General features: G+C 43.3%; 1 protein-coding gene across 4 annotated transcripts; it reads right to left on the reverse strand.

Annotated features, from left to right (window-relative positions):
- Nucleotides 1-10,621: 10,621 nt before the first annotated feature.
- LOC123181171 (uncharacterized) lies at nucleotides 10,622-17,845 on the reverse strand. Of its 4 annotated transcripts, XR_006491530.1 has the most exons (17): nucleotides 17,522-17,845; nucleotides 17,191-17,420; nucleotides 16,962-17,111; nucleotides 16,706-16,864; nucleotides 16,466-16,626; nucleotides 16,273-16,372; nucleotides 15,323-15,406; nucleotides 15,184-15,224; nucleotides 14,727-14,838; nucleotides 14,370-14,450; nucleotides 14,227-14,270; nucleotides 13,825-13,915; nucleotides 12,578-12,853; nucleotides 12,401-12,499; nucleotides 12,236-12,317; nucleotides 10,997-11,137; nucleotides 10,622-10,860 (listed from the first exon to the last, which is right to left on the reverse strand). XR_006491530.1 is itself a non-coding variant. In XM_044593417.1 (16 exons), coding segments are annotated over exons 1-16 (1,839 nt in total). In that variant the 5' UTR covers nucleotides 17,649-17,844; the 3' UTR covers nucleotides 10,622-10,858. The 4 variants fall into 4 exon arrangements, 1 of the variants encoding a protein (XP_044449352.1); XR_006491529.1 differs by having other exon boundaries at nucleotides 12,236-12,499; nucleotides 17,522-17,844; XM_044593417.1 differs by lacking the exon at nucleotides 10,997-11,137 and having other exon boundaries at nucleotides 17,522-17,844.
- Nucleotides 17,846-18,247: the final 402 nt, after the last annotated feature.

The following is an 18,247-nucleotide window of genomic DNA, read 5'->3' on the forward strand; positions in this document are numbered from 1 at the left end:
GGGCATGGGCCGGGGAGGGCTTCCCGCGGGCCGCGGCGGGCTTCGGCAGCGGGGGCGGCGCGGGGACACGTGTCCTCCCCTGGTTGGCTGCGGGGTGGCGGCGGACGCGTCTGGCACCGTCCGGACGTGTCCGGCGCGCGGAGGGAGGGTGGCTAGGTTTTCACCCGGATTTTGAGGAGGGGCATATTTATAGGTAGGGGGAGCTAGGAGAGTCCAAATGAGGTGCGGTTTTCGCCCACACGATCGTGATCCAATGACGGAGAGCATGGAGGGGGTTTAGATGGGCTAGTGGGCTGATAAGGAGGGGTGCTGGGCTGCAAAGAGAGGGGGCTTTTGTGGTTACCCGGTTAATCGTTGGGGCATCGAACGACCTCCAAATGGAACAAAATTTGACAGGCGGCCTACCGGTGGTGTACTAAGGCCACTCGGCAAATCTCGGCCCATTCCGAGAACTTTTTCTCCCGCTCACGAAACGAGATTTGAGAGGTGCAACGGGTGCATGTGTGAGTGTCGGATTCCGAAACGGACAACGGAGAAAATGACCGGATGCATGAGACGAACACGAATGCAAATGAGATGCACATGATGACATGAGATGAAATGCATGACATGAAAAAAATGCAAAACGAAGACAAAACCCAGCCACGGAGGATATAACATATAGCATTGCCGGAAATGGCAAGAGTTGGAGTTACAATTATGGAATGTTACATCCGAGGCGTTACATGGTGTCTGGTAGGTGGACGCTTTTGTCGATGGAGCAGCCTAGGTGAGATGGACGACGGTGCGACAGGAGCAGGACAAACCACACAAAGTTTTCTTCGACACCTATCTGTAACTGAAGTAATTCTGTAGGGCTCCTTTGGCTTAACGGATTCTAAAAACGTAGGGATAAGAATAACACCATAATAGGATAGGAATGCACGTGGAAAACAGAGCATTTGTAAACACAGGATTTCTGTCAACATGAATCGGAAGAGCATAGGAATGCAAAGAAACATGGCCAAATTAAAGTGAAACCACATGAAAACATGTACTATTAGAATGTTATTATGCCACAAATTTACTTAGTGTTGTTTTCAAGCATAGGATTTTCAAAACTAAGTCAGGTGTATGTTAAAATTTCTATGTTTTTCCTTTGAAATAGACACGAAAGGAAATATATATACTTTAATTTTGCTTTGCTCCATTCCTTTCAACCAAATGAATGAATAATTGAATAGTAGAGTACCATAGGTAAGTTTCCTATTGCTATGTTTTTCCTTTACTTTTTCCTTTGAACCAAAGTAGCCCTAAGGGATCAACATAAATGTAGAGTAATAAGTGATGTGACAAGCGTACAACCTCTTTGGCATAGTCGTGTCGACCTCAGCATCATTGGGTTGGGCGCTGAAGATGCTACGACGGAGGTGGCTGTCGGAGGTGTGGAAGAAGATCTGAGGCGTCTGTAGACGTCATCAAGGGTACTGCTCTGTTGTGATGGGTGGTTCGTTCATTGGAGCAGCTTCGGCGAGGTGTACGATGTCGAGGCTGAAGCAGTACAAGACAGACATCGTTAATCTGAAGAGGGATTCTAATAGCATCTCCAATAGATGATGTAAAATACATGACCAGAAATTGCTAGATGTAACATTTACATCACCAAAAAACACCTAACTCCAACAGATGATGTAAAAACTATTGACTCTGAACTTAACTGTCAAAACTAAATTTTACTGTCGAAACTGAATTTAGTTTAGGCTGCTCGAGCACTAGAAGCAGAGAAGCCATGATCTAAATCAGCAGCCACCCGACAGGGAACGCACTAGCAGATAGCAGCTGGAGCAGCGGCGCGAATGAGAGACAGATCAGCAACTCGTGTAGCAGCAGCAGCCCGTGTATCAACATCAGCAGCGCGAGCGAGAGCAAGAGTAGAGCAGCAGCACGAGCAAGAGTAAGAGCTGAGCAGCAGCGTGAGCGAGGGCCAGAGCAGCAGCAGCAGCAGCTCCGGATGATATGGACGCCGGCACCGAGGGAGCCTCTCAATGGGGGATAGACACCATGGAGGATGTTGCTGGCGGCGGCGCGGTGAGGGACCCATGCCATGGCGGAGCAGGATCGAGCACAGGCGGCGTCGTGAGGTCAAGTTATGGAGAAGATGTGATGCAATGAGTGTTCAACCTCTTTGGTGGTGCCGAGTAGGCCTCGACTTCATCCGAGGAGTCGGTGAGGATGTTGCGGTTCCGGTGGGGCAGGTTAAGGCATCGCTGTGGGTATGGAGCAGCCGCGATAGACGAGGCAATCGTCAGAGCAGCTCCCTGGAGGTGGAGGATGGGGCGGCTAAAACGATGGGATGACGAGATCGACGACGGATCCTCATTAGGGCGGTGGATGAGGGACATCGAGTTATTGTGATGGCCGACGTTGTCGGGGGAACAGGCTCCGGCTGGTCAGCAGCGGGGTGGCGAACAGAGGAGGGTGGAGTTTCGCGGCTGGAGCCGAGAAGTTATGGCGGCCTGTGTTTTCGAATGGCAAAAAGAAGGTGATGAGAGGGTGGAACCATGACTTAGGGACGCGCTTGTCCGAAATGTAGGGTGTGTTACAAAAGTAGCCCCACTAATTTGAACTAGCGGCCCTTTCGGCTGAGGGTTAGAACGGGGATTTCGCATGTCGGGATTTGGCAGCAGGAGGGAGTTTTCGCGCGCGTTGTAATTTTGGGATAGCAAGGCGTGGGTTGAGAAGGAGCGAGTTTTAGAAGCACAAAGAGACAAAGCGATATCTGAATTTTTGGGAGAAAAAGGCGCGGGTGAAATTTCAGGACAAGCCTAACGTGTAATGTACCAAATCAATTCGCACTTCCCTCAATGAAAAAAATGAAAAAAAATCTATTCGCACCACATAAGAGAGAGTCTTGTCCCATTTTATTGTATGGATTCTTACAAATGTTATGTCCAAAAAAATTTCACTACGTGCATAATGCATGTAACCTACTCAGATGAACATTTTAGTGCATTCCAAATGTATATACTACCACTGCAATTCGAACTAAATTTGAATTCGTTTCTCTATTTGAATAAGAATCTACAATCATGATTGTTGCCAAGTTAAACCATCATCTGTATATTATCTTAACAACACACCACATGATTATTATAGAGTTAGATATGAACTATGTGTACTATATGAACTTGAATTCAAAATTTTGAATACACTTGATGTTGATTCCAAATAATAGTATATTTGAAGTACTAGCTAGATCTTCATAATCTAAACCATGTTTCATATGTACAATGTGTTTATCACACAAAGTATAGTGCCCCCCCTACATTATGACAAGTATTTAGCTGTGAGTTGCAAAAGCCCCACATTATCACAAATTCAAATAAATGTTATATATATTACATGTAGTATAACATGTTCATAACCACACCATGCATATCACCATTATATTTATGCATGCGTGGGCTTCAAACACTATGATCTCTTATTCAAATATCTGAATCCACTTTTATAATGAACTATGATCTCTGTTCGTATTTTACACCCACACAATCCTCTTCTATTTGTAGCTAGCGCCAACTTTCTCTCGTGCATGCACACACCCGCCTCCCTCTAACCCTCCCTCAGCATTCTCTCCATGGTGCACATTCGTTATTTCTCTTTAGGTCATTCACCCACGGTGTGTGTAGGCCCCCCAGCTCCTTCTTTCCGACACACACTGACCGATATACCTCTCTAGCAAGGTCTACCTACAGCAAACACACGCTTTCCCTCTTCTCTTCTCATCGTCCATGCCCCCCTCTGTCTAATACGGTCCCACACACATGCACACTCCCGCCCCTCTTTTCATCGATCTTGCACTCACACACTCCTCCCCCCTCAATATAGTAGGCCTCTCGCACCACCTTGTAGTCGCATCCCTCTCTCACTCTATCCGTCTCTCCAGGCCTTATTTGCCTCTAACACATGCATGCATGTACACCGATCGATCTCCCTACATATAGTAGGTCGACTATAACTCTTTTTTCCCACGCATTGATCGATGTACCTCACTAGTTATGTCTCCCCCTTTCTTCGACACACGACGATTGATCTACCTATCTAGTTAGGTCTGCTTACCACAGCCATATCGTCCCCCCTCATCATCCGTGCATGCCTCCTGACCCGTCTCTCAGACACACATGCATGACAGACAGGCATCCCCTCTCTTATTGATATTGCAGCCGTACCCTCCGTTTGTCTAGTAGGCCTCTTCCACCATCTCTGAGAAGCAACTCCACCACCAGCCCTCTAACACTCTAGCTCTGTCTCTCTCCCAACCTTATTCCTCTCCTACACATATGCATGGATGTTGATCGATCTCCCTCAATACATAGCTATGTCTCTCTCCTTCCCCACACATATATCAGTCGATGTACCTCTCTATAGTTAAGTCCCCCCCCCACACACACACCGATAGTCGAACATTGTAGGTAGGTATCCATGCCACATAGACAGACTGCATCTCTCCCCTCTCACGTTCCAGTAGGCCAGTCGCCCCATATCTTTGACGTGGGCACACACAAATTCGATGACTCTCTTTATCGATCGCGCACCCATACACTTCATCCCTCTCTTCAATTCTATCGATATCTCATGCCGTGATCCCTCCACTCTCTTCTCGTGGATCGCCCCCTCTATATACGATATATCTAGGCCTATATATGTTTCACACACATTGCATATGTTACATTTTTTTGTTTGAGATATCATCTACACATATCCCTGTATATCTGTCACGCACCCCAAAAAACACTCACGAACGCGCACACCATCTCTCTTTAGGTCTGTGTCACTCTCACACACCCCCACATAGGTGGGGTGTGTGCACGTAGAGAAGAGGTGCACGCACGACGCACGTACTCACGTCTCGTTCCCGGCCACGCCCGCGCGGGTACACGGTGGAGCTCATTTCTGTACGAAAAGGCAGCCCACGTGATAAGTTGACGCGTGTAGCAGTTGTTTACTTGAAGGAGGGTCCTGTACCACGCGTACACGAAAGAAAGTTTGACTTGACGCATTATTTTTAAATAAACTTATATTCCACAATGGCACATACAGAATATAAAATGATTGTTATTGAGAAAATGGAAATCTGCTCCACTATATACAATGGAGCCTGTCTGCCGGGGTTTATATCTCTACATGCTCTCTCACACAAGGCGGCGGTGACCTCTCTCTCTCTCACTCACTGCCGGTCATTGATCTGGCCGCATCCCGTCTGCCGGCGGAGAGGGAGTATGTGCATCGTTGCTGTGTTCGTCGGCATCGAGGCAGCACGTCCCGATCTGCGGTACCCGTCGTTCTCTTTGATCAAGCTCCGGCGTGGTAGGGCCTTCACCACTTGCTCGCTACCACAGTATTGGTAGATCCCGCTCGCCGGTGCCCTCCTAGTTACATCCCGACGACCCTCAGGTACAGCTTCCTCTGGCCTTGCTCCACTGCCTATCTTCCCACATCGCTGCATGAGGAAAATCCTGCACGTGGATCTTCATTAGTTATTTGCCTAAATCATATCTCGGCCGACGAACTTTCCATCTTGCAATCTCGTCCTCACACCGTTTTAGATAAACCACCGTGCTGCTATCTTTCCCTTAGGATAAGGAGCATGCTTCTTTTTCGTCGGCCTATGTGTCATCAACTGTTATTGGCCAGTAATTATTTCCTTTCTATCTCATTTTTCAAACAGGGCTATCCATTTCACCTCGTTGCTATTGCGACCTTTTGGTGAACTGCACAAAGCACTTTTTTCTTAAGAGTGTTTTGTGCAGTTTTGCTGAAATGTCACACGGGCAACGTTTCTACATTTCAATGGGACTACACAAAGGGAGATTGGTTTTGCTATCCTCCTCATCCAATTCTGAGCCTAACCTTTTCCAACTAGTTAGTCATAAGAGAGACTGCAAAGGTGGTCGGCTTCTATTTGTGTGTTTATTGTTTCATCAAAAGTCCTTTATTATTGTAATCACACTTACTCAATATCTTTGGAGCAGGGATGCTCAGCTCTATTTTAGTGGAACTGCACAAAATGATTGGAATGTTCCATGCTCTTGACAACTACTTTTTTTGCGAACATGTCTTGTTGATTTTGACAGAGCTGCGGGAAAGTTGCTGCCAATGAAAACATGGATCAATTTTAATTTTTTCTTTATAACACCTTCTCACAACTTTGCCTTCAGTTGTGATGTAAATATTGCCTCTGATCTGCTAATCATTGAGATGCATTAGCAAGGAAGTTAGTTTTTTATTTTTTGCGAAAGAGCATAGATTTTAGTTTCCTTCCAATTTGATTGAATGTTGTAACGAGACAACCTTCCAGCTAGCAAGACACATGAAACAAAAGCTGGAAGCTTCAAAGCATTGTACAATTTCATGTCGCTGGAAAATTATGTGTACATCTATTATGTAAACAAATGTTGGAAGCTTGATAGCATTGCCAGAAGCCATTAAGCATCTGGGTCCATGTGCCATACACCAAATTAGAGTGCACAACAGCATGGGAGACTCAACCCGTTTGTTGCGCCGTAGTAATAATGACTAACGAGCAGTCAAATCCTAAGCCCCACCTTTCCCACAATAGTAAGTTTCTCAGACGAAGCAACCATCAATACACTCTTCTTTGAATTCGCTCCTACTACTATGAAGCTGCAAAACCAAGTGCGCGTATGGCCTGTCGGTCAACGTGCTTCCTCTTGGCATATCACTGACATGTGAGACCGGAGTGTGAGCAAATCGATTTCAATTGACGGCAAAATGGCCAACCCACCGCTCCTTGAGAGAGACGAGGAGCGAGAACACAGACGGGCTCTTGAGAGAGACGAGGAGCGAGAACACAGACGGGCTGGATGTCGCACAGAGGCCAAGAAATATTAGATCATGGTTGGTCGATGTCATCTATACATGTTCGATGTTTTTGAGGAGTACTACTTCATTGGGCTGCCATTTTTCGCACTGCTCCGGAATAAACGTGTACTTTATCACAGATTGAAATAAAATAAGGGTGCAGACGCTCCACCATGCGGTTCCTAGTACCTGTATACTAATTTGACTTCAAAAAAATCTTATATGCAGAGTAAAAAGAAACGGAGGGAGTACTATTAAACCTTGCGCTCGGCTCTTCGCCTCTTCGGGAAGTCGAACAATGATGGTACTACAGTGTATGCTTCTGGCAATCTGACATCGAATAAACTATTGCACGTCCACCGTCTGGGCGAGGGAGAGGTTGCATTAGTCAAAAGTTTCTCCTCGTCATGCGAGCCATCGTGTGTGGTAGATGGAGAGGGTGTAATGTATAAGCAACCTTCACCTCGTCCTGCAAGCTTCTCCTTGTTCTGCAAGTTGATGGGACACAACAAAGTAGTGCTAGTCTGTATTGCCTCCTTTCTGGTTAATATGGCTTAATTTGAAACAAGATAAATACACTGGCGGTCATTGTATATTTATAAAAATACGGTCAGTGGACTTCATAATACGCTCATTGCGGTTAATATATACATTTTTCGGTGTTTATACGGTCACTAGCCCACCCTGGCTGTGTATGTGTGTGCATGCACATGTAGGTTGAGCACTTAAATGTGAGCATGTGTGTTCTGTCGTGTGCTATACACATGCATTAAGGCGTCACGCGCGTTTTTGTGTGCATGTGTACGTGTGACTGTTGCATGCATGCATGCATGAGGGTTGTACTCCCTCACATTCACATGTTCATATTTCAAAGCTTCGTTAAAACGTTGCATGCAAGGTTTAATCATTCGTTGTTCACGCATGCATCCATGCATTGTCGATATTAATACTACGTTGGTAAAGACAATTTCTTGTGGAAAACGAGCCCATAAATTGAGTACTTCTACAAAGTAGTAGTACAAAAAGGTATTTCAGGACTCGTCATCTACTAGTAGTAAGCCGGAAGGACGGAGTAGGTACGTAATTTACGCCCGGAGCCTTGGCCAATGGTTTTTGTTTATTGGACAGGATGCGCGTGGAGGCATTGTTCCCCATCGGTCAGAGAAAACTATTCAACTAGTCTTCATAGTGAAGTGACAACACATGCCTTACTCTGTAATACCATCATCTCTGCCAGTTGAGCGAGCTGCCGCAATTATGCGTACGTAGTACGCATCTCTCTCTCTCTTCCATTAACTGACACATGGGCCCGGTATAGACGGATTACCTGCTAGATCCACTACCATTCGTTTGATGTAGTATGCTCAAGAATCCTCTACCACATAACATGCATTAGCGCATTTTAAGTGGGTTTTAAATCACAATGCCATACTCCCTCTGTTCCGTTTACTCATGCGTACATCATTGACCTTCAAATGGAGATCACAATATCACCAATTCACTCTCTTATTTAGAAACAAACGATTGATCAATGACCTTCTATTTTCAACGACCAAGTATTAGCATAGAAATACGAGCATGGCAAAACATACTACCTCTGTTTGGCTTTATAGTGTGCATAAGCTTTTGGCCAAAATCCCATAATATACTGTGTGGACGCAGTTCTAGATGGCATTACCCTTTGCTGAAATGATGGATGTTAGAGTAGGTAGGGCACATCGGAGTGAGACAAACTTGCACGCAAGGGTATTTTGGTCGATAACACAGCAAACAGATCATGCATCGTAATATCCGTTTGCGTGGAAATACTACTTCTCGGTCATCGTAACTCGTTCTTCTTTCTTTCACCGAGACGTGGGACATCCAACATCCGGGTCCACATGTCATGCAAGAAAATAGAAATAAGTATAAGTGAGACTCAGGAACGATCACACACGTAGGGGGAGTACGTGCAGGGGCCGCAGTAAGGCTAATCGTAATGGGAGTATCATAACTAGTATCATATGCATGATACTAGTATATGATACTCTCCACTAAGACCAGCCTAATATGACTAATGAGTAATGAGCAGTAATCACATAGTAAGTTGGTCGAACGAAGCAACCATCACCATTTCACTCTTCAATGACACGTACGCGATATAAAAATGTTGATATGGAGAGAAAAATAAAACCGCTCCACTATATATACACTAGTACATAATAACATAATACTAGCCAGGAGGCTAAGCTACATGCCTGCTTGCTGGGTTGCTCTCTTCACACTCCGTCGCATAGAACGACACTGGCCACACTGCTGGTCACATATCCGGCCGGATACCGCCGTCGGGAGAAGGGAAGGATGTTCTACGTAGACGCGGTCGGCAGCAGCGAGGGAGAAAACCCACTGTCGGTGCGTCCCGATCGAGGGTCATCGCGGTATGGGATGATGCCGCCTCCCACCACCCTCGTAGCTACATCCTGACGTCCCTTAGGTACCACTAACTTTTGGAGCCGGCTTGCTCCACTGCCACAGCTCCCCACGTAGCTCCATCTCCATGTGAACTTTTCTCTACTTCTACCGGCTTCTATTTGTGATGAGTTTATGTCTCGTCAACTAGTGCCACTACTATTACTTTAAACACATTTCTTCAATATCTTTGCCAATAAAGATGCTCAGCTTGATTTTAGTGAAACTGCGCAAAATCATCAGATGATCCATGGGTTCCAGGCTTCTTTCTTTCAACGGGTTTTAGCTCACCGAGAAATTAAAGCTTGTTTAGGGGTTAAGGCCTATAGACTGCATCCATCGTTTTTTTTCTTTATTTGTACACACTCTCACAACTTTTGACTTTAGTTGTGAAGTAAATATTGGCTATGATCTGTGAATTCAAAATATTTTCAAGTATTCTAGAAAAAATGTTCCAGTACACAAAAAGATGTCCTGACTTCGAAAATTGTTCATAAATTAAAAAATGTTTGAGAATTGGTAGTATGTTTGCAGAAATTCAAAAAATGTTCGTGAATTCTATAAATGCTCGCAATGAGTTCAAAAGATATTCACGAATACAAAAAAATATTCACAGAACAATCGGAAAATACTCGCAAATTCATAGAATGTTCACATATTCCAAAATGTTTGCAAAATAAAAATGTTAACATCTTCAAAAAATGTTTACGGATTAAAGAAAAAAATTCATGACTACAAAAAATGTTCACCAATTTGAAATATGTTGGCGGCAGATTAAAAAAAGTTTGCGAATGCAAAATATGTTCACATATTCAAGAAAAATATGCACATACCCAAAAAAGTTTCCCAAATTGTTTTCACGAATTCAAAAAAGTTAGCGAGTGAAAAATATGTTCAACCATTCGAGAAAAATGCTCAAGTATTGCTGGAACATATTGCAATGGCGGAGCTGCTTGAACATATTTGCATGGCATTGCAAAGGCAGCATGCTCACGTCACGTTCAAGCATTCAAGAAAAATGCTCACTTACCTGCAAAGGCAGCATGCGCTTGAAGTGGGCCGTGGGCACAAGACGGAGTTGACCGCCTTTGCCAGCATCACACAGACGACGTTACGGAGGCCGTGGTGGGTAACTCAGTGCAACATTAAATCGATCTCTGGCCCACTAACATAATTGTGTCTGGTCTACTAGAAAGGGAAACACTTCCTATCTATTCCCTACTAGAAAAGGACGGTACACGATACCGTGAGCAGGCGAGGACGAGCGCTCTTGTGAATTTTCAGCTTTGCAATAGCTAGGATGTGACAAAAATAGACAACGAAGCATAAACCTCACATACATTAGGTGTGTTGTGAGTGCAACATGGCACAAGACAGGTGCAAAGGATATGAAAGATGCGAGAACTGATAATCATCAAGCACAAACTCAGTATGCCTCTTGACATGGACATACATTGCACCAAAATAACAAATTTGACTACCAAAGCACTGATTTAACATAACAAAGATGCAGTCAACAGTAGCTCCCTTGTTCCGGCTCACCTTCACCTCCTGTAAAATCAAGGATCAAAATACAGTACTAGCATTAAAGAAAGCCGAAAATCAGGGTTCAACATATTAGAGAACACAGTAATAGCAGTAGAAAAAGCAGAAACAACATTTTTTTTCCCGATCCAAAATAAAATACCTTCATATGACTTGAGTACTATGCATTCAACATTTGATCACAGATAAGAACCGACATCTAAAACTCAATCAAAAATAGGAACAAAAAGCAGCAGAGAGATTGTTGATCCCCACTACACCACTTAAAGAAGCCATAAGATTCCTGACAAAGAAACAAAGATTCAGTGGTGATGAATTTACCACTCGTTTATCCTTATTTTGGTTTTTACTAGTTCGGAGAACAGAGTTATAAAAGAACGATATACTAGTGCACATGGTAAAGATATTCATAGCATTTTCAGAGGTATGCCAATAGACCTTCTCAGTACGACAAGTTACCTATTGGACTGAATTACTGAATATTTCAATTGATCGACATGTAGAAATTTTTCGAATATAACCTTAAGAGAGAATTAGTTTACTTTGTTCAAGTATGCACCTCCTAACCTGAATGAATGCAAAATTTTCATGTTAAAGTTATAACGTGCATTGCACGCGCATGCTTACTAGTGACTACTAAGAGGTCATAACAATTCAAGGGGCTATCTTCAGAATGCTTCAGAAGGGTGATTTCATTCACCGTCTGCAAAAATTTACTATATGTGGCTTTCAAGTACAATATTAACATTTTGGCATGCCGATGCTCCTTTACCAACTCTAATTCATTTTTCTAGCCAATGCAAAATCTCAACCAAATTTTTGGTATGGCGATCTTGGGCACAAACCAAACATATACCATACACCTAGCTACACTTGGGGCAACCTCCTTCTTAACTAATTTTTAGTAGCCCTTTACATAGCTCACTATTTTGATAACAAGGTATATCCGGTCTAACTATTGACAAACAGCTGGTTCCAAGATCCAGGCAAGAGATGGGAGGCGAAAGAAAATTGATTGGGCAGAGAAACAGTGAGAGAGGGTGGCCAAACTAATTCCAGGCCTGCCTACAGTTGGCTACTTGCACAATTCAAGCCCAAAAGAGCTAGGAATTTCAATTCAACAACAGAACTGCGCAGAAGCTTCTCGCAGTGGGGAAAGCGTGTGCACCTATGGGGTTACTGTAGTTATTGTGGCAGGTGTTTAATGGACCCTTGAGTGGAAACCCAGTCAAAAAAGTTAGAAAAGCTACAAAAAGATACCATTGGAACAAAACTAACAGATTAATGGAGAAGAGAAAGCAGTATGAAACAGTAAACTAGAATAAAACAACAGCGAACAGTTCTGAAAATGGCATAAGATTATACTCGAAGAAACACTTACAACTAGTATGGAGCAGAAGAGCTCTTGTAATATGTTCTGCTTCTTCACGAAGGTGAACAAAGTCTCCTTCAATCACAAAGAGCTGCAGTAGTGATAGGTATATCCGTAACAGGTATCGTACATTGTACATAGAGCGACTAAATTGCTATTATTAGAGAAATAAACCTCTTGATGCTCAGCCAAAAAATCATCTAGTTTCCCATAATCCTTCCGATAGTCACGCCAATGAAGAGGGGCCAACATTTTTCCAAGCCTATTTGGCAGCTGCAAAAATATGCACGTCAGTCAGAAAATGATCTGCTACACAAACAACATATACAATTCCCATAACTGGCAACTCACAGTTGAACTAATCTTGGTTTGGTTATTGTGACTAGCAGAAACTGCACGAGCAATGCATGCAAGAAGAGATCTCTTGTCTAGAAGGGCAGGGTGCTTTGGTATGCGCTGACCACAGTCCGGTGTAAGCATGTCAGCCTGATTCACAATATTAGGCTTGTACCCAACTGAAATACTGTTCAAGTGGTTCTGGGTAGTTGATATGGTACAATATGAAGCTTTCCTCTGAGTACTAGATACCTGCTCCACAGATTGCTTGCCAACTATACCTTTCTCACCCTGGTGAAATAGAGTAAGTGTGATATGAGATGTCTACGCATTAAATGGAGAACTTATAAAATACTCCCGCTGTAAACTTTTATAAGATACACAGGGAGTACATAAATATTAAACAGGAACCTTAAATTCCAGTTTTCTATCTTGATATTCTAACCTTCTAATGTGAATTAATTCAGAAAGCACACTTGTAGAACATTATTGTTGTGGCTCCCTATGGGATGCAAGATTTTAGCGATGGGTTACATCGCCCTGATTTGGCTGGGATGGCTGATAAAGTGATAGTTGGTTTCATCCAATGTTTGGTAGTCATTTTGTGATTTCCAGAAAACTTATTTCGCAATTACAGCCCCAATATCAGTGAACTTAATTACCTGTTTATTCCTTCTGCCCAGAAAACAAAAAAATTTACTCCCAGTAGTGAAGATGGATCAACAAGTAGGGTAGAAACACTATTCCCCTGCTCGCTTCAGAATATTACGCTTTACACATTTAATGTTCATTTGTGAATGTTTGGATGTTGACATTCATGAAGAAATTGCTCCCACAAACTCTTTCGATTGCCCGGCGACAAAAACAACAAATCTAATGTGCAAGAATCTCAACATGCAAGAAAATTTCCAGGCAGAGAAAAGAACATGGAGAAGTCTTGTCACTAAAAATGACGTATTGGAAGAGGACATTATTGCAGTACAATCATTTTAAGAGACGGGCAAGTTAACTATTGCTAGAATGTTATATTCATCTGTCCCATATGGCCATATTCAATGTATGAGATTGCCATCTTAGTGGTTTGAAAATGAGATAGTTTCACATTGAGATTCCTCAAACTAGGATACTGTATTATGTAAGCTTGGTACAAATGTATTATGCATCAGCATTTAATATAACGGAGTCCTGACCACATAAAAATGTAGAGTCAAATACAATGAAAAACGAGGACAGCAGAATATCTGCTCCTCTAATGCAAGAACCTGGTTGTCTTTTTCTGACAGGTGTTCTCGGATACCAAGAACTGGTTTAATGTGATGGGCTCTTTCAACTTCAGAATTATCACTTTCCCTTCTGCATCAAATAAACAACACATCAAGCATATGTTTCAGGTATTAGAATGGATATTTTTACTAAGCCGGCGAAAAAGAAAAGCCTAGAGACTGATTTACAGTACTATATTTTGGTCATGCATGATATTAATATGACATCTGGGGAAAGGGATATAACGAGGTAGAATGACACAACAGCAGCCATTGAGCATCTTAGTACATAGTCCACAGCTCTGGATATTACTACAAACTTTAAGTTCTTCACTACTTTATCTAACTTGTGAAATCAAGTTTCATGTTTCATGCGAAAGATTCAAAAGGAAAAAATGGTACCTGGAATTTGCTAGACCCTTGGTCTTCTGTTCTCTAAGAAGATCCTGGTTTGCACACAAATGTCAACAAGAAATAACGATCATGGTTGAGATAATTAGGATTCACTGTGAATAGTACAGATCATAAGAGTGAAGAGCTCTGACTGTTTCATGATCAATCATCAGAGCATCCAATTTCCCATTGTTGTCACCCAGCTCAAGGTTCTTCCCTTCATAACATTGTTCCTGTTCAATCTGGATGTCATTATTGCAGTACAATCATTTTACGAGACAGACAAGTTAACTATTACTAGAATGTCATATTCATCTGTCCCATATTCAATGTATGAGACTGTCATGTAAAATGAGAACAGAAGAATACTGTACACATTGAGATTGACCAAAATAGAATACTGTACTATGTAAGCTCGGTAAAAATGTATCAGCATTTAATTTAATGGAATCCTAACCACATAAAAATGTAGAATACAAATACAATGGAAAACGAGGACAGTAGAATACCTGCTCCTCTGGTGCAAGAACCTGGTTTTCTTTTTCTGACAGGTGTTCTCGGATACCAAGAATTGGTTTCAGGTGATGGGCTCTTTCAACTGCAGAATTATCACTTTCCCTTCTGCACCAAATAACAACACATCATGCATATGTTTTAGGTACTAGGATGAATACTGTTACTAAGCCTGTGAAAAAGAAAAGCCTAGACCCTGATTTCAAATAATTAGAAGGTCCGCAAACATTCTTGAACATGCATGATATTAATATGACATCTGGGATTCATCTAGTCAGAAAGGGATATAGCGAGGTAGATTGACACAGCAGCCATCGAGCATCTTATAATTTCAGTACATACTCCGCACCTCTGGATATTACTACAAACTTAAGTACAGCTTCACTTCTTTATCTAACCTGACAAATCACGTTTCTTGTTTCATGCGGAAGATCCAAAAGGCGAAAACGGTACCTCGAATTTGCTAGACCGTTGGTCTGTTCTCTAAGAAGATCCTGGTTTGCCCACAAATGCCAACAAGAAATAAAGATACGGTTGAGATAATTAGGATTCCTTGTGAATAGTGCAGATCATAAGAGCAAAGAGCTCTGACCATTTGAGGAGCAATCATCCGAGCATCGAATTCCCCATTGTTGTCATCCAGGCCAAGGACGCTCTTCCCTTCATGACGTGGTTCCTGTTCAATCTGGATGTCAGTTTTGTTCTAGACTAAACAAGGGAAAGACCAACTGCATGTCGATTGTGACAACTGAAGCTAACAAAAGGCAGTGAGCAGTTGAAATCACGCCATAAGAGCATATCTGAAGCTACCATGCATCCTACCAATGTACCAAGATTCATAACTACCATTCAACAGTTTACTTATGTTAATGCTAGTTGTTAAATCTCCTAATTGGCTGCCGTATATCATATATGTATATGTCTAAGGCATAGCCTCGCCTTATGCTTTGAGCGCTTATAAAACGTGAGACACCTCACCTTGCTTTACCGCCTTAAAAACAATGCCTATAGAGTTGCGCCCTCTATCAAAGTAACACAGAAAGCAAAGAAACATAACACAGAATTATTCCAATTACAAAGTACAGCGCAACCACCAAGAGTGGTATCTATTGTTGTGTGTCATCACAGGTCCCAAATTTAACAATAGTAGTACCTCCCAAGCAACTTTCAACACGTACATAAGTACTGCCTCTTGGCTAAGTAATCTCTTGTATGAATTTTCTTGTGAGTTACAAACCAAATGGGGATGCTAGCAAGGCAAATCTTCAACAGAAAAAAAGTTCCCTCCATATGAAATAAACCTCCTGATCTTCCCGGATACGCTTTTGAAAATCTTTGTACAATCGAATGTACTTGAGGTCTTTGTTTCTCAAGTTGGAAATACTAATTTACCTCTACTCAGACAAGTTTTCCAAAGAAATCATCCATTCACCATACTCATTTTTTTGAGAATTGTCTGGTGCGAGTTGAATTAGTAAACAATAATAGACAGCAAAGACTACAGAGTTCTGCACACAAAACAAAAGAGTTGAACTTTGTCACATGTAATAAAGATTCATCTGAAGTTCCTTCCATGGTATTTTGGTGCTTTCTCCTGTTCCTCTTAATTGCAAAATCCATAAGCACAAATGGCTCTTTGCCCCTGGGGATATTAAAACACCCAAAGCACCACGCTTGTGACCAAGGAAGAACATGAAATGAGAACCCAACAAGAAAATGATGTATATCATCATACCCTGTAGAATTCGACAGTATGTGCTTCAAAACATCAAAGGTTGCAACCCGGATTTCATCACAAAGGCACAACTCATGGATTCTGGAGTAAGATCGAAAAACACAACACTCTTTCGTACTCTTCATCCACTCACAGATCTTCCTGGCCTCCTTGGCAACGCCCTTGAAGCCAAGATGATGGTTAGCACAAAAGACTGAATGCTGCAAATTTAAGTTTTGTTTTGGCAGGTCCCTCACATACCACCATAGCAGCAGCGGAGGCCTCAGAATGCGGTCCTGACATGAACATAAGACTCAGCGCACAGTGGCGGATGCAGTTGCATAAGTTGATCTCCTTGTCGTTGGCTTTAGCCCCGCGTCTCAGCAGCTCACGAGCCAGAGAGGCCTCGTTAGCGATACACTGAAATCCACCTCGCAGTATGCGCAAAGCTTAGACAAGACATGCAGATTACAAATCAGAAGGCAAGACTTTGGTTCTGCAGCTGGGGTGCACATACCACCAAGCTGGCGGCCGCAGGTTCAGAGAATTCTCGCCCCAGGATGATGAGGCGACTGACACGCTCCTGGATCTTTTCACTCAGTTCTTTGACGTTGTGTATGGGTCGATCCTTCCACACTGACATGAACCGCACCTCCATCTTCAGGCACTTCAAATTGGTGAACACAAACAAGTTAGTGTGAGGTGGGATCAACCTCATTATTCGCTAGAGGCGTGCAGGAGCTCACGTGTTTGGCAGCAGCAGCGAGAGGATGCTTCCCATTCGGGATGCATTTGGGAACACCCTCTGGTGGGGCTTTGAGCGGCCAGTCCTGAGGCTTTGACTGGCCGTCGGCAGCCGCGACGTAGTCCAGGCGATTGCGTTCGTAATACTGGCGGAGGTAATCAAAATAAAACTCCTCGCACTCAATGTCGTGTGGAAGGAGCCGATCCCAACCCCACACTGTCTGAAAGATATCTGCTCAAAGATCAAGCCATAAGGCAGACGAAGGCGGCTGATTGGATCACAAATACTGAACCTGAACGCAAACAAGGAGAATGCAACGACAATTAGATCACCTGGGTATAGAACAATCCGTCTCGGCGGTATCCTGCGGATATCACCCGAAACTGGCACGTAGCTGATCCAACATAGCATGTATATTCTCTCCGCTTCTTCTTTGGTGATGGACTTCTTCGGGGCCATTCCCGGTCGCCCACAATCTGATCTAGGGTTTCCTGCACGGAAGGGGAATAGGGAGTGGAAAGATATGTGTGCCTATTTCAGATCTTTCATTTTCTTCTTCGTGTTTTTATATGCGGGGAGTGACGGCGGTGGCGGTGGCGGCGGCGATTGATTACTGCCGAGGTCCATGATCGACGTTGAGAGGATGATGGCTGAGTTGGGCCTCCGGGAGGAGAACCCTGAGATGGTCACTCTGAGTCATGGGCCGGCCCATAATAAACGGTTAGGGTTACAAACTTCGTTTACCATGGAGGAAAGTTGTTATCGAGAGTCTCCTCTCTTTCCCTCAAAATCCCTCTCTGTTCTAGGGCTGATGGAGGAAGTGGTCACAACCGATATGAACAGTGAGCTTATCGCCCCCATCACAGATGAGGAGATTGAAAGCGCTTTATTCCAGATGGGTGCTACTAAAGCACCTGGGCGAGACGGCTTGCCCGCTATGTTCTATCAGAGACACTGGTCTCTGCTGAAAGGGAATGTTTGTGCAGCTGTTCGTGACTTCCTTGCTGGTGGTGCAACTCCGGAGACCTTTAATGATAATGTCATTGTCATGATCCCCA

This window comes from Triticum aestivum, chromosome 1D, assembly GCF_018294505.1.
Source record: "Triticum aestivum cultivar Chinese Spring chromosome 1D, IWGSC CS RefSeq v2.1, whole genome shotgun sequence".
Taxonomy (NCBI): domain Eukaryota; kingdom Viridiplantae; phylum Streptophyta; class Magnoliopsida; order Poales; family Poaceae; genus Triticum; species Triticum aestivum.